At 53.4% G+C, this 14,758-nt stretch overlaps 6 protein-coding genes across 6 annotated transcripts; 2 read left to right on the top strand and 4 right to left on the bottom strand.

Annotated features, from left to right (window-relative positions):
* Nucleotides 1-119: 119 nt before the first annotated feature.
* PV05_00358 (uncharacterized protein) lies at nucleotides 120-2,109 on the bottom strand (the record flags this gene model as incomplete). Its single annotated transcript, XM_013465247.1, has 4 exons — nucleotides 120-820; nucleotides 882-1,140; nucleotides 1,215-1,760; nucleotides 1,936-2,109. 4 exons carry the CDS (start codon nucleotides 2,107-2,109, stop codon nucleotides 120-122), a joined length of 1,680 nt encoding a protein of 559 aa, XP_013320701.1.
* A 439-nt stretch (nucleotides 2,110-2,548) lies between these two features.
* On the bottom strand, nucleotides 2,549-4,702 carry PV05_00357 (uncharacterized protein; the record flags this gene model as incomplete). The annotated part of the gene is made up of 8 exons (XM_013465246.1): nucleotides 2,549-2,732; nucleotides 2,812-3,141; nucleotides 3,193-3,692; nucleotides 3,753-3,875; nucleotides 3,928-4,047; nucleotides 4,123-4,204; nucleotides 4,307-4,432; nucleotides 4,494-4,702. 8 exons carry the CDS (start codon nucleotides 4,700-4,702, stop codon nucleotides 2,549-2,551), a joined length of 1,674 nt encoding a protein of 557 aa, XP_013320700.1.
* Nucleotides 4,703-6,160: 1,458 nt separating this feature from the next.
* On the top strand, nucleotides 6,161-8,118 carry PV05_00356 (uncharacterized protein; the record flags this gene model as incomplete). Its single annotated transcript, XM_013465245.1, has 5 exons — nucleotides 6,161-6,712; nucleotides 6,830-7,254; nucleotides 7,348-7,641; nucleotides 7,704-7,936; nucleotides 8,000-8,118. The coding sequence occupies 5 exons, from the start codon at nucleotides 6,161-6,163 to the stop codon at nucleotides 8,116-8,118; spliced, it is 1,623 nt and encodes a 540-aa protein (XP_013320699.1).
* An 803-nt stretch (nucleotides 8,119-8,921) lies between these two features.
* PV05_00355 (uncharacterized protein) lies at nucleotides 8,922-10,876 on the top strand. Its single transcript, XM_013465244.1, has 2 exons — nucleotides 8,922-9,595; nucleotides 9,751-10,876. The coding sequence occupies exons 1-2, from the start codon at nucleotides 9,320-9,322 to the stop codon at nucleotides 10,759-10,761; spliced, it is 1,287 nt and encodes a 428-aa protein (XP_013320698.1). The 5' UTR covers nucleotides 8,922-9,319; the 3' UTR covers nucleotides 10,762-10,876.
* On the bottom strand, nucleotides 10,800-13,229 carry PV05_00354 (uncharacterized protein). The gene is made up of 2 exons (XM_013465243.1): nucleotides 11,315-13,229; nucleotides 10,800-11,226 (listed from the first exon to the last, which is right to left on the bottom strand). Exons 1-2 carry the CDS (start codon nucleotides 12,756-12,758, stop codon nucleotides 11,153-11,155), a joined length of 1,518 nt encoding a protein of 505 aa, XP_013320697.1. The 5' UTR covers nucleotides 12,759-13,229; the 3' UTR covers nucleotides 10,800-11,152.
* A 336-nt stretch (nucleotides 13,230-13,565) lies between these two features.
* Nucleotides 13,566-14,519, bottom strand: PV05_00353 (uncharacterized protein; the record flags this gene model as incomplete). Its single annotated transcript, XM_013465242.1, has 3 exons — nucleotides 13,566-13,795; nucleotides 13,853-14,164; nucleotides 14,219-14,519. 3 exons carry the CDS (start codon nucleotides 14,517-14,519, stop codon nucleotides 13,566-13,568), a joined length of 843 nt encoding a protein of 280 aa, XP_013320696.1.
* Nucleotides 14,520-14,758: the final 239 nt, after the last annotated feature.

The raw sequence follows: 14,758 nt of genomic DNA, 5'->3' as shown, positions 1-14,758 counted from the left end.
TCATAACTTATAGTGGGGCTTAGCACTACCCGCACGTCGTTTAAATATAGTTCCTTTGGTTCCATTAAGGCCCCCCGGTCCAAGCGCTTCTTGAATGGTGTCTGAGGCCTGGGAAGGTATCATTCTCCATTCCCCGCTTCGTGTGAGGTAAACAGGGGGGAATCCTCCTTGATCATATCAGCCGCCTTCTCCGCCAGTGCATACACTGTGGCCATCGGATTCGCACTGATGGTGTCGGGGATGACACTGACGTCGACCACGCGCAGGCCGCTTACATTCTTTACTGGCAAACGCTCATCCACAACTCTCCCCATGGCGCAGGTGCCTGAGTTGTGGTTGAAGATCATGACCTGTCGACGGACGTAGTCTCTGGCTTGCTCAGGGTCCTGCAGATCAACCTCTGGTGGAGGGGCCAAACGCCCGACGAATCTGCCAGAGACGGATTCCGACTTGTACGCTCGATCCGCGACGGCGAGGCCGGCGGCAATGGCGTCCACGTCGGCTTCGTGAGACAGGATGTCCATGTCGATTCGAGGTTGAGTGGCAAACGGCTCTTTTCCCTCTTCCACTGCTGACTCGGAACGCTCGATGTGCGTATTTCCACGTGCGAGGGGATACATGGCGCTGACCATGGTCGTGTAGCACGCATTGTGTCCTGCGGGGGCTCCAGGCATGATCTTGCTTTGGTTTTTGTGTCCAGCCTCGAGGTCGACATAGCCCGGAAGACTGATGAGTTCGATGCTCGGGGCAGATGGACTGGCAATCAGCGTTTTCACTCGCTCATGCGGCTCGCGCTGAGTTTTGCCTGGAGCAGAGATGCCTTCAATCGTCGTTTTTAACCTCTCGGAGGAAACGCGTGCCGCGTAGGGGATGAAGCCAACCGGTCCGAAAGGCACCAGCCATCAAACCATCATGACTCGCCATAAGACGTTGGAGCTGCTCTTGAAAGACAGTTCTATCGAGGAAGAGAGAATCGAGCGTGATGTTCTCTGGACCGGGAGCCAATTCATAGGAAAGAGACGACATGGAGTGTTCCGTGAGATTCTCACCCACTTCTGGTAGGTCCACGACACACTCGACACCTGCAGCTCGTAGAATTTCCGGGTTACCAATGCCAGACAGCTCCAGCAATCGAGGGCTCTGAATTGTGCTCGAGGAAATTATAATTTCCTGCTTCGCACTTGTTGCAGACGCCCACCATGCGAAAACATTACGCCAGTAGCTTCGACAGAGGAGTCTTTATTGTCTAGAAGGATTTTCACCACGCTGGCCTCGGTGAGGAGCTTGAGGTTCGGGCGATGGGCATATGGCACGAAGTCTCCGCTCGTAGCGTAGCTTCGAGACGGAATTCCCGCGCGGCGGTCCAAGGTGAAAAGGTGCTGCGCCATGCCGAGGTGGTCACCACTGTACGGATCTCTGGGAGGTTCGGTGTTGCTGGCTTCGTTCAAGGCTACTATCAGATTTCGTTCAATAGGGACAATGGACGGTGCCCAGGACGTTTGAATGGGGCCTGAATCTCCTTGTAGCTTGGGCTCGAGTCGGAAGTAACTGGGACGTTCCTCTGTGGAACGGTCTGGTTGAAGGGTCTGACTCTTCCGGTAGTAAGGCTCGAGTGCAGACCATGACCAACCCGAGGCGTGCTGACCCCAGGCGTCAATATCTTCTGATGGTGGGGAGACAAGAGCCATATAGTTGATGCCACTGCTGCCGCCAACGAATTTGCCCCGAACGACGTGGTGGATGCGGTTGTGATTGTGTTTCTAACGCCCAGTGAATCAGCCTTGGTCCATTGCGCCTTTCCCTCTCGTGCGCACTTTGCGCTTTGTAAACACCAGGGGGGGGGAATTGAGTATAACATGCCTGTGGAATGGTTTTGAATACTCAATCATAGTCGGGGTTGTTCCACATATTTGCGCCTCCAGCCAGACCATTGACATTCTCGTCATCCACTCGAAGCTTACCGGCTTCGACAACGCCAACGGTGACATTCGGGTTCTCTGTCAGTCTTGCAGCGAGGACCAGCCCAGAGGTTCCTCCACCAACAATGACATAGTCGTACTGTACTTTGAGAAAGTCGTCGAGCGACACGTGAGCAGCAAGAGAAGCCATTTCGCCCCAAGTTCCTTTGCGTGCAGATCAGAGTATCCATGGTAAGCAGAGAAAAGAAGTCCAAAGGTCCTCTCGAGTTCATACTGTCGTTTTCCACGTACCATGGCGGACGAAGGAGGAAGGGTAATCACTGAATGCATACAGCTGACGGTCGCTCCACTCTAAACACCGGGTGACGGATGACGGATGACGGACGACGGACGACGGCACCTACAGAATGATACTCGTGAATACTGTAGTAGACGGTAAGATGCCGCCTGGCTCTTTACATACCGTAGTAGTTGCTGTTCAACATTACCAGGTAACCTTAACGGGTTTTCTACTACTAGAGTGTTACCCTTGTCTCTCACCTCTACCAAATCTAGAGGACTAGTCACGTAGGACCATCATCTTCTGACCCCATTCCACGTTTTTCTTTACTTTGTTTCTCTTTGTACGATCAATGTACCAACCCGTCATCCTCGATCTGCTTAACGTATTTCAGGTACCTGGTGGCGCTGGCTTTCCGCATCCGACGGCCCCATTTGATAAAGACCAAGAATAACGAGATCTGGGCAAAGGCAACACACGCGGCGGTGATGAAGGCATTCTGGTAGCCCATGTTAGTCACCCAGGGGGTGATCCTGCAAGAAAAAGGTCAACCAATCGGTCATATTCTCTCTCTCTCTCTCTCTTGTCTGGGATTGTTTTGGGACTGCTCACCCGTAGCTCACAGAGAAACTCATGGTGTTTCTGATCAGAATGACCGTGACCATGCCATCACCACTGACGTCCTTGTAGGAATCGATGCAGTAGCTCACGGGCAACTGGCAACCGATGGTGATGGAGGCGGCGAGCATGCCCATGGCGAAGACGAGACCGAACCAATGGATATGGTGAGCCGCTCCGGGGCCCCAGATCAGGAACCCGCCAGGAATGAGGATGAACAGGGCACTGTACAGCCACAAGCGGTGCTCGGGCTCCATGACGCCATTGTTCTTTCGGGCCTTCCAGAGGATGAACCTGTCACCGATGGGACCAGAGTAAAAGGCACTTATACTGTTCAGCTCTGGTATGCAGTATTCGTCGCAAAGTTTGACTCACCCAAGAAGAACACCAATCAGACACGACACATAAGACAATCCCACCATGCTGGACGGGAAATTGTAGGGCGCATCTGCTAGGATCAGTGAAGAGGTGCCGTTCAGAATATTGAAGTAGCAGACGATGGAGCCGTACATAAACCCCGAAAAGGCGATGCCAGGGATCGACGCGAAGATCAACGGTCGGAGGAACATGCCCCTCAACTGGTTCCTCCTCTGCAGGTCTTCCTTGCGCAGGAGGGCCAACTTCTGCACGTACGTCTTCTTTTGGAATGTCTCTGAATGGCCTACTCCAACATGCGCGGAGCTGTGGTTGTTTTGCACCGTCTTCTCCGGGTCGGCAGAGTCTCCCGGCTTCGATCCTGCACTGATGGCCGTCTCTTCGATCGTGCTCTCATCGTCCGGTTCAACAGCCAGCAGAGGCTTACGGTGGTAGTTGGTCTCCTCCATCAGGAAGAACAGGATGATGAGAGCGCCACCGTTGAAGATCGCACACCAAAACTGGATACTTTCGGTCAGCAAGCAGATGACATCTGACCGGGAAAAGAAAAGAGCACGTACCAAAACCCACTGCCAGCCTTGACCATCGTTGATGAAGCCGGAGAATATGGGGGCAAGGAAATTGCTCCCGGCCAAGAAAAGTGCGTAGACACCCATGTATGTACCCCTTTCATGGGTGAAGTACTAAGAGAGTTCGATTAACTGGAGACCGGAGAAGTTACTGTGTCAGACTCACCAGATCAGAGACTGAGATTTCACAGAGACTCTCAATGGGGGCACCAAAGAAGCCCTGCAAGATCTTGTTGGCGATCCACTGACCATTGCTCGTGGTGTATGGGGCCCAGATCATGATTGCCTTTTGAACGAGAAGACTCGTTAGCCATATACACGAGCAGCAGTCGAAGGTTTTATTATTTTTCATAGTTCTCACCATGGTTGCCAGAACTGAGAACAGGTACACAGGCCGTTTCCCGTATTGCTGAGCAAGAGGCTGCCATACGAGACAGCCCCAGCTGGTAAGTTGATGTCAGTTTCCATGATTCCAGTATCTCAGGTGGGGGCAATCTTCTGCCCGATTTTGGCTTTTTCTATACATCAGCGAAAAGGGAACGTACCCGAAAGCGAGAAACATGTATCCTGTCCCTGCGTTAAGGTCGCTAACGCTAAGGTCGGTCGCTTCCGAGATGGGCACCAGGACCGAATAAATAGCGGCGGAAGCGTAACCGACGGCAAGGATGTAGCTGAAAAATAGAGTCAGCTACCGCGTCGGGAAGGGTGCATAAACAGCGGATAGAAGCATACATTGTGAGACAGAACAAAGAAAGGAGCTTGCGTCGTGGAGTCCAATTCAGAGGGTCGTCTGGGTTGGCCGACGGCGCAGGCACAAGGACGATGTCGTGTTTACCTCCCTCAGCATGTCGAGCATGGATCGTACCTTGCAAGTCAACTAAATGGACCGTGCCAGGAATGTAATCGTGGGCGGGTGTGGCCATTCCTGTGTCGACAGTCATGCTTGTTGGGCGCTTCTACACTGTTTGTTTATCAAGTTTGTGGTGAGAAGCGGCAGCAGAGACGAGGGCAAAACTGTCAAAATGGATAAGTTCGAGTCGAAGTCTGAAGCAAGTATCGCGGAAACCTCCTTTATATAGCTCTGGTTACGCACAGGACAATTGTATCACGGCATACAGGTAGATAGTGCACATGGCATGCGCGGGGCACTTTCTCGTCCGCTACCACACGATAGGCACAACCGACAGACCTATCTTCCCCCGTTCTAGGCTCGATGGAAGCCGTCTTCTTCGGCTAAGTTTGTGCTGATAACGAAGAACATGATGTTGTAAAGATAAAAGATATCAGAGAGTTGCACATAAAGGAGGAGGATGATGATGATCGGCCCAATAGTTCAAGTGCCAATCAGAGCTAATACCGGGTCAGTCCGGTTGAGGAAAGACAGTATGATGGGTCCGTTCGCGACACCTTCGAAAAGCGCCACCATGTACGGGTGTGAATTAAAGAGGTAGGGTCGACGATGGATCCGTAGTGATCGGTTTTACTGGTGTTTGGTTATCATCACAGCCACGACTTGGCCCGCCAACCTAAGGTCAAAAACCAAGTCGACCAAGTCTACACAAGTCTATATTAGCCAGATAGACGATGTGTAGGGTAGACCGACAGTGTGTTGGTGGTTTTGTATCAATGGTGATGATCCACCTGCTCCAAGGCGACTTCCCAGGCCAACCAATCAACGGTATTTGCGGGTTGGACCACCTTTCTACAAGGCTGGCTAATAATATGCGATTGCGAGGTCCATAATGGGGCACTGAGGAGATAGGAGCAGTAGATAGGAGATCTTCCCCGGGCCTAGGTGCTTTTTAGGTCTTGTAGAACCTAAGCCAAGCTAGTCTGTCTTGCATTCGTCTATCTTCTTGTTGTTTTCGGGAGCTGCGTAAGCACTGCTGGCTCTTATCATCCAAAGAGGCATGGAGCCTACCCCAAGTCAAAGATTAGCCTCAATACGAGGCTCCACCCTTTCTAAACAAGAAGTACCGTGGTGGCAACAACAACAACATGACTTGCTAGCCGAACTTCTATCGCCAGCGGCGGAGAAGAATTCGTGATAGTCTGAGTGCCATTCTCGCAAATCTGGCTCGTTGGTCAGAGCACGATTGCTTGGAACAAGGGGTCGCTGGTTGTTGCGAGGCGATGATGAATGCTCCCTCCCTCCCAACCCTCAATCATGATCTTCAGTGCTGAGGAAGACTCACTTCATTATTGTCTCAGCTAAGTGAATACTACTATATATACTATCTACATATTGACATCTCATCCTCCACCTGACTTTCCATCCCAGAGCATAACGCTTTTTGTCTTCTTTACTTTTCTAGTAGCTTGACCTTGACCCAAGCCAACTGTATTGAAATTCAAAACATCTACTCGCTTCGACTTCAGCAGGACCCCTTTCCGCCAACATGGTTCAGGCATCGTGGCAGGTCAAGGCTGAAAAATGCCGAAAGATCCTGCAGAACTCTCTCAACCCAGAGTGGCTGCTGCCGGTCGATGAATTGCCCCCGCCTGACCAGCTCGACGTGCACTCCTTTGCAGACACCTGCAAACTACTGACTCCCCGAGAGTTGGAAATCACAAAGACCAACGCCACAGACCTGGTGGCTCAAATGGCGGCTGGCACGCTGACGGCCGTGGACACGGTGACAGCCTTCTTGAAGAGAGCCCACCTGGGTCACCAGCTGTTGAACTTTGCGACCGAATTCATGGTCGAACAGGCTCTCACCCGGGCTTCCGAGCTCGACGCGCACTTTGCCTCGACAAAGTCCCTGGTAGGAGCTTTGCACGGCGTGCCCATCTCAGTGAAAGAACACGTGGCCATTAAGGGCCGCCTTTGCCATTCCTGCTACATCACCTGGACCGACAACGTCGCCGACGAGGACGCCTTGATGGTGAAGTTATTAAAGGATGCTGGCGCCGTCATTCATGTTAGAACAAATCAACCACAGACTCTTATGGTACGTCAGACAAACTTCGTTCGGTTGCTACTCCTGAAAGAATGTAGTCTCAGGAGTGGCAACGAAATGGTGCTCGCCTCGAACCATTCAATTACCCATGCTGACACACTGCGGCAGCACATTGATTGTGACAATGTTATTTACGGTCCCACGGTCAACCCCTATAACCGGAAACTCACCTCCGGAGGTTCGAGTGGCGGCGAAGGGGCGTCCCTGGGTTTCCGCTGTGCCGCCGTCGGCATCGGCACCGACATTGGAGGCTCTGTGCGCGTGCCCGCCGCGTTCTGTGGAGCTTATGGACTTCGCACCACGGCCTTGAGGAACCCTTACAAGGGTGTCCTCCTTGCTGGTGACGGGCAGGAAAGCATTCGCTGCGTCATTTCCCCCCTGGCCAATAGCCTTGCAGATATCAACCTCGTGCAAAAGGCCATCCTGGACCAGGAACCCTGGGAGGAAGAGACGTCGCTGGTCCCATTGCCGTGGAGGAGTGCCCCAGTCGTTGAACCCAGCCAGATCACCGTTGGTGTCATATGGGATGACGGGTGAGCTTTTCCTTTTTCTGACTCAGAGGAGATGCTGGACACATTCCCCCAATGACCCGGTGATGGAATGAAAAGCTGACAAATTCTGTCTAGGGTGGTTCACCCACATCCGCCCGTGACTCGTGGTCTTAAGCATGCCGTGTCGAACCTCAAGGGCGTCGGAGTCAAGGTGGTGGACTTCGAGCCGTACGAACATTCCCGAGGATGGGATATCCTCAAGGTGCTTTACTTCCCAGACGCAGGCAAGTACCAAAAAGACCTCCTGGCCAAGGGAGGCGAACCTGTTGCCCATTTGACGGATTGGGCCTTCAGCGTGGCCAAACCCGAGGCAATCAGCGTCACCGAGAACTGGGAGTTGAACGTGCGACGTGAAGCCTACCGAGCAGAGTGAGAAGTCGTCCTTTCCGGAACCCCCGAAAAGGCCGCTTGCTAACTATCCGATGCATTAGTTATCATCGCGTCATGAAGGAACGAGGCGTCGACGTTCTTCTCACCCCAGCCTACGTCGGTGTAGCTCCTGAGCTCGCCACCGGCCAGTACTGGCTGTACACGGCGATATGGAACATCCTCGACCAGCCCGCCGTCACCTTTCCGACCGGGTTGAAGGCGGACCCAAACGTCGACGTGGTCGAGACCGACTACACACCACGGTCGGCAGAGGATGAACGAGAGTACAAGAAATGTAAGTCAGGCATCTTCATGCATTTATTTTCAGCCCGAAAGCGGTCCAGTATTGACATGTCAGCAGACATTCCCGACAAATTTATCGGCGCACCAATCCCGTTGCAAGTTGTAGGCAAGCATTTCCGTGACGAAGATACCGTGGCCGCAGCCGAAATGATCTTGAAGATCATTCAGGAATAGCCAGTATTGAACATGAATGGTGTGGAGCTGGTTGAATCTTACCGTGCTTCCGACTGTAGGGCCAAAGATTGGGGGGAAAGGAGCCTAAGTTAATGAAAGACCGTTCTGTGACCTCCAAGTACTTTTTGCCGAGGAGCCAGATGGAAGACAGAGGACAAACTTGACGTCGCTTTCAAACTGAGGGTCCAGTTAAGTCAATATCTGCTACACCTGAGTTGAGATGCAAACCCTTCCAGTTGGTGCGCTACTAGTATCCATTGCCTCGACACCAGAGCTGTAGCCTGTAACAGCGAAGAATTTGGCGTCTTGGTCCTCGTTGGCCAATTCGAAAGCATACACTTTTCTCTTGTACCGAGGAGGGTGGAATATCGTGCGCGAAATGGTGGATACGGCTAAGCAGGCCCTGGGGCTTGGACCTTTGGAGGCTACTGTAAGTTAGTCAGTCTATCCTGGAGGTGGTTTAGCGAATTCTTCCTCCCGCCCTCGTCCGAGATAAGAAGGCTCGCCCTGTCCACTGCAATACATACCAAAACACCAAGTCTCATCCCGTCCTCTTTCTTCATTCTCATCGCCGAATGCGAGAAGATCGAGCAGACTTTCCCTTGCGGATGTCGAATGTAATCGAGTGGTGGGCGCCATGTGAGATCTCATCGGCACGGATATCATGCCTCATCCGAAGTTGCGAACAAAGACGGGTTGTTTAACGTGTATGTGTGCTCTGGCCACCTCCATCTCCCCTCTCCCTTATGGTTGGCTTGGGCAGCATTGATGAGGATACTTGTGGTCCCCAATAACAGGCAGACGGCGCCGACTGAAATGTGACGAGGTGCGACCGTCATGTCGTTACTGTTCCACAGCCCATCGTCAATGCGACTGGCCCTCGACGAGTGACCTCTACGACCGAAGGCACCGTCGGCCGTCGGGCTCCTCCACGCGTACGGAGACGTCGCCGGGTGATAAAGGAGTGACGCGTATTTTCGATGAAACCGATTCCGACCTGGACCTCCTCCTTCTGGAGCAGTGTGATTCTGGTGGTGCTAAAGATGATGCCAGCTTTGCGCGATCATTGTCGCTGTCTCGGCATGGCTATGGCTTCCACCAGGCAGGATTTGTCAAAAATCCCATCGTGCAGACGACCATCCGGTCGGACCTGGAGGTCACGTTGTTCCGATACTTTAGCGACTACTTCCTCTCCGTGTTGATGCTGCGCAACGCACATCCCGGCTTCTACGCCGACTATCGGACTTGCCTGGGTCGACTCATCTTGAACTGCGACAGTGTCAAGTGCGCCATCCTGGCTTGCTGCGCGTCCAATAGGTACATGCTTGACCGCGATCCTTCCCTGCGAGAAGTCTCGCTGAGGTACTACACGCAAGCCGTCAGACAAGTCAACAGGGTCCTCACCACGTCGGATTGGGCCTGTGAAAGCCCCAGCGATCACCTTCTGACCACCGTCATCTTCCTGTACATCAATGCAGTATGTATTGCCCCCAGATTTTCTGCTTGTGCTGTTACTGCGTCCCCGAGGGCGCTCATTGCCACAGATGCGCTCCGGTGACGCTTATTTTCTCAGCCTGCTTTCTGAGTACCTTGGATCTGGCAGCTGACACCGAAGCTTTCATCTCACTGAAGCTGTGGGGGCCAGATCTCGAACACGACGCCTCCAAACACGTGGCTGGCGCCATGCATCTGCTCAAACTTCGGTACAGCAGCAACAATGCGTCGTCGTCGCTGTCTATGACCCGGCCCTTCGACCGCATCACGGCAGAGAGTGTGCTCTACCAGGCGTTCCTGCTGTCCATGAGACGGCCCTTCGCCGTCGACTTTCAAATCGACCATCATTTTCTCGCCTCCACGGAACACATTCTCGAGTCGCCAACCTTCCAGGACGCTTCGTCGGCCGCGAACAGCCCCGTTTTGGGCGTGCCTCTGCCACTCTATCGGCTGATCCTGGACGTGATCCAACTGTGCAATTCTCCCAGTGGGGTCGATGCTCAAACTTCCTCCCAATTAAAGCGTGAGATGAAATATTGGGAAACAGTGGCCATTGAAGTGGACGATGATTGTCGCATTTCACAATCCCCAGCATCAACGCCCTGCCCATCGCCGCCACATCAGCACCCACATCCGCACCCTGAAGCTCTGGCTCTGTACGCGCTGGCCGGCTCCTTGCTGCTTGACTGGATGGTGGACTTACCTGAGTTACAACGTAACGTGGACATTTCCTCCCCACAATATGGCCGCATATCTAGCTTAGGCGTCTCCCAGTCACGCCCGCCCAAGACGGCGTCGTCATATACGTCCTTTGACTCGCCCACTGCCTCACCCCCTGCACCACCTCCTCTTTCTACGCGAAGCTGGCAACTGTCGCGGGCCCTGGAGATTCTTCACCGGCCAACCACGCACGAGACGTGGACGCGCAGTTTTCTCGGCTGGTGGCCGCTGCTGATTTTCGGCTACGTGGTCACGGATGATGATGACATCGAACAAATCAAGTCCTTGTTGCGCTGTATGCGCCGACGCATTGGCTACGGCGTGGTTGAGCGTGTGCTATATGAGTTGGAGGCGGTCTGGCAGTCGAGGCGGACCGCGGATGATCATCAGATGTCACTTGTGAAGCCTACAAATTTCGAGATGGGCTAGTAAAAAGATGTGGGAGTTTCCATGGCGACAAAATCATTGCACTTCTAGATTGTAAAGAATCATGAGAGATGCTGGTCTCGTCTGTAAAGGAGGACTCGTCGTATATGACAGGATTGAGATAGACGAACGGTTCGAAAGTCTCCAGGCAACAGGCTTGAAATAAATGGAGGGTCACAGCTGGGCAACTGTAGCCAAGGTCCAAAGGGGACCCCTGAGCCCGGACTGGCTTCTATGCATTGGTATCAGGGCAGCACTCCTTGTGGCTCCCCCGTACTCGGCCAGGCCTCCTCGACGCTCCATCACCTGCCAGATCAAAGCGGCCTCGCTCCCTTTCCTGAACGAAAATGGTAGTGGATGAAGCAGACTTCGGGGTATATATATGTGTGCGCACTCATACTTTGACGAGCTTGTTCACGGCATCGGCGATCCTGTCGCCAAGGGACGGTTGGACACGGCGGAATAATTCTATCACCAGAGACAAGGCACCCAGATGTTAGCAAACATCGCACAAAGGTTTTCGAGTTTCGCGTAGGATGCGGTGTGAGAAACTTACCAAACACTTTCTCTCTCAGCCAGCCCCTCTTGACGCCGGCAATGTGTTCAGAGATATTGGAGATGAAGGCCTCCTGGGCACCTTCTTGCTTGCCCATGACATCGTTCCACAAGGCGCCAGGCTGCTTGAAGTCCTCGTCGGTGACTTCGCTGTGGAAAGCGACGGGGTTTCCTCCGGTGACACTCTCCTCCTCTGTGGGCTTGTACTCGGACGAGAAGAACGAAGGATCCTGCTGGGAAACAAAATTCGTGGGTTGAATCGCGCTATGCAAGTAATTCGGGTCCGCCCCGTAATTGGCGCCAAAGTTCATGGACCCATCTCGCTCGGTGGGGATGTACACGGGGCTCTTGGCCGCGTTGGTCGGTAGCATTTGGTAATTCACGCCCAAGCGGTAGCGCGCGGCGTCCGGGTACGCGAACATACGGGCCTGGAGCATCGGGTCCGCGCTGGGTTCAATGCCGGGAACCATGGTGCTGGGACTGAAGGCCGCCTGCTCGATCTCGGCGAAGTAGTTGACGGGATTGCGGTCGAGAACGAGTTTGCCGACCGGGCGCAGCGGGTATTGAGCGTGCGGCCAGACTTTGGTCATGTCGAAGATGTTGACGGGGCAAGAAGCGACGTCCGGTCCCGGTAGGATCGTCTGGATGGATACGGTGTAGCTTGGGTGGTCGCCGGCTTCGATGGCGTTGTACATGTCCAGCGTGAGAGAGTCCGGATCGGTGCCGGCAAGACGGGTGGCTTCGGCGGCGGTGTGATTTTTGACCCCTGCGTCGGCATGGATCTGGATCTTGACATAGTGGAAGGAGCCGTCTTTCTTGGTGAATTTGTACGTGTGGCCGGAGTAGGCGTTGATGTTGCGCAATGAGGCCGGTGTGCCACGGTCGCTGAATAAGAACATCAACGCGTGAACGGACTCGGGAGCGTTGACGTGGAAGTCCCAGAACATGTCGGCGTCGGTGGAGTGGGTGGCGGGATGGCGCTTGTGTGAGCGGTTCAGAGAAGGGAATTTGATTGGGTCTCGGACGAAGAAGACGGGGATGTTGTTGAAGACCCAGTCATTGTTGCCTTGGTTTGTTTTGAACTTGATGGCCCATCCATGAACGTCGCGGATGGTGTCTGCTGAGCCGGACTCTGGGCCGACGGTAGAGATGCGGGTGACGACTTCTGTCTTCTTGCCGATGCCATTGAGAAAGTCGGCGTCTGTGATGTCTGAGATGTCGTGGGTCACCTGGAAGTATCCTCGAGTGCCAATCGCTTTGGCGTGGACGACTCGTTCGGGGATCCGTTCTCGAGCGAAGTGTGCCAGTGTCTCGATCAATTGCGTGTCCTGGAGGAGAACGAGGCCTCCGCCGTGCTTGTTGCGAACTTGCACCGCAGTGTCATTGCGTGGCAGGGGAGCTCCCTCTGCAAGGGTGTAGACGTTGGTTGGGGCGGAAGCAATCATAGTCAAGGGTATCAGGTACGAGACGAGGGGCCTGCCGCGAAGCTGAATGTGAACGAGTATCTTCAAGTATCTCGCCAGTAAGGAGGAGAAGGGAGTACACCTCACCTTTTTGTAGTACCGGGTTCAAGGGACCGTTCGGCATTGGACTTGAACGGCTGTCGTGGGCCTGCGTTGTTTCCCGCGCAACTTGTAGCATTGTCACCAACACAAACGATTTCCGGATCTCTGTTCTTGTGGGAAAAATGCTGCGAAGTCACTGGATCAGGACAATGGTTGAGCCAATGAAAAGCGCGTCAATGTTTTGCCAGCACCAGGCAAAATGTTGCGCAAGATTGCGTGGAGCGAGATTGGTGTTTTCTCGGAGTGCAAGGCTGACAAAGGCAGAGCCAGAGAACCATGTTCACGTCATGAGAAGATAAGCAACATGCGAGATGCGCCATGGTGCACGGCCTTCGCCCATAATGGCAAATGTATGAATGTGCTGGATTGGAGGAGAAGGAAATATCCGAGGACGAAGAGAATGAGAAACTCATGTTCATAAACGCGCCCCGGACAACCGCCGGCCTGACTAGCCCTCATCGAGCATCCCGACTGGGCTTTTCTATCATTTACCACTGCACGGTACAGAATAGATATCTGGAAGAGTCGTGTTGATAGCTGCTAGTGCGTGCGAATCGATGGCTCGAGAAGAATAGGTCTGCGAGGCGTTGAGGACAGCATCGACACACTGCCTCGTTGTCGGATTCTCATGCTGCACGTCCATGCTGCCCAACCATCTAATCGAGTCTCGACTTCTGAGGCCAGATGCTAGGTTGAGGCTTTCAGGTGGTCTTTGCTGCTCATGAAGATCCCCAAGCAACAGGCTGAAACAAGCAATGCAGGCTGGAACAAGGACCACCCTTTCTTCTGGACGTTCCATGTCCTCTTCGCATGCTCGTCTGCCATCCGGTAGAATATGCTGCCGTCGTACACGCCGCGGATGTCTTCCTTCTTCATGATCCCGTCGTCTGGCCAGAGCAACAAGTACACCGCTGTCCCTATTCACTCCGTCAGTTCTGATCTCTGGTTTGATGCTCCAAAGCGACAAGACTCACATTCAAGAAGGGTGGCACTGATCCCAAACACGTCAAGCACCATGCGTTGACCTTTCCAGAAGCTCCACACATCTCCGAAGGTCAGTCCGCCCTTGTTGTCACGGTCGTACTTGGCGAAGATGTTCTCGAAGTGCTGTGGAGTGAATCTGCCTTCGGTGTCGAATGTCATGCTGTCACTGCCGTGCTTGCACTTGTACACTCTGTCGAGGTAGATTCGGAAGAACGGGTCAGGTAAGATTCCTGGTACGGTCGGATACGACAGGTTGAAGTTGATGATGAATGTCGCCAAAACACTGAGAAATATATTCCAACCTGCCGTTGCACTCAATAATGAATGTCCCAAGCGTTCCGGAGGTGTTGACTCACCAAATTTCCTACAGCCATGATACGTATCTGAGGGCCAAATGACGCCGTCACCATCAGGGTCGAAGTAGTCACAGTGCTGCTGAACGACAGTGCGGTGCTTGTTGCGAGTGGCAAAACCGCCTTCCACAGTGCCATTGGGATGCTTTGTGTCAGCGGCGATGTTTGCTCTCGCAGTGCCCAGATCGGCCAACGCTTCAGATTTGGACGGCTTGTACGGTTTGCGCTCCTCAGTCACAGGCTGCTCAGGAATGGCAATGTCGAAGGACTTTTCGGCCGTGGTGACTTCATGTTTGCGATCCATTATCAATCTTGTCACTCTCGCTTCCAAGGAGATGTTGCTGATGCCTTGGTTTGGTTCTCAACGGTAGCAGGTTGGGCACTTAAATAAGAGTGACAAGGCATGAGACGGTTATGCAGATACGGTTGGTGTCATACTCTCGGGCACTTGTTCCTACTCACTTCGACGTTCGTGATACAAGGAAGGTATGCTCGGGATCGCCTTCCGGCTGTTGATGACGCTGGACAGGGAAGGACGTGAAT

The sequence above is a fragment of the Exophiala xenobiotica genome, assembly GCF_000835505.1.
Source record: "Exophiala xenobiotica strain CBS 118157 unplaced genomic scaffold supercont1.1, whole genome shotgun sequence".
In the NCBI taxonomy this organism is placed as follows: domain Eukaryota; kingdom Fungi; phylum Ascomycota; class Eurotiomycetes; order Chaetothyriales; family Herpotrichiellaceae; genus Exophiala; species Exophiala xenobiotica.
Note: the sequence above shows the minus strand (reverse complement) of the source record. Positions and strands in the feature narration are given on the sequence as shown.

Excerpts from the sequence above, each read along its gene's own strand:
- PV05_00355 (XM_013465244.1), top strand. The coding sequence starts at position 9,320 with ATGCTGCGCAACGCACATCCCGGCTTCTACGCCGACTATCGGACTTGC. Across the intron at positions 9,596-9,750 it reads TCTTCCTGTACATCAATGCA|CTGTGGGGGCCAGATCTCGA; the intron begins GTATGTATTGCC and ends ATCTCACTGAAG.
- PV05_00354 (XM_013465243.1), bottom strand. The coding sequence starts at position 12,758 with ATGATTGCTTCCGCCCCAACCAACGTCTACACCCTTGCAGAGGGAGCT. Across the intron at positions 11,227-11,314 it reads GCTGAGAGAGAAAGTGTTTG|AATTATTCCGCCGTGTCCAA; the intron begins GTAAGTTTCTCA and ends CTCTGGTGATAG.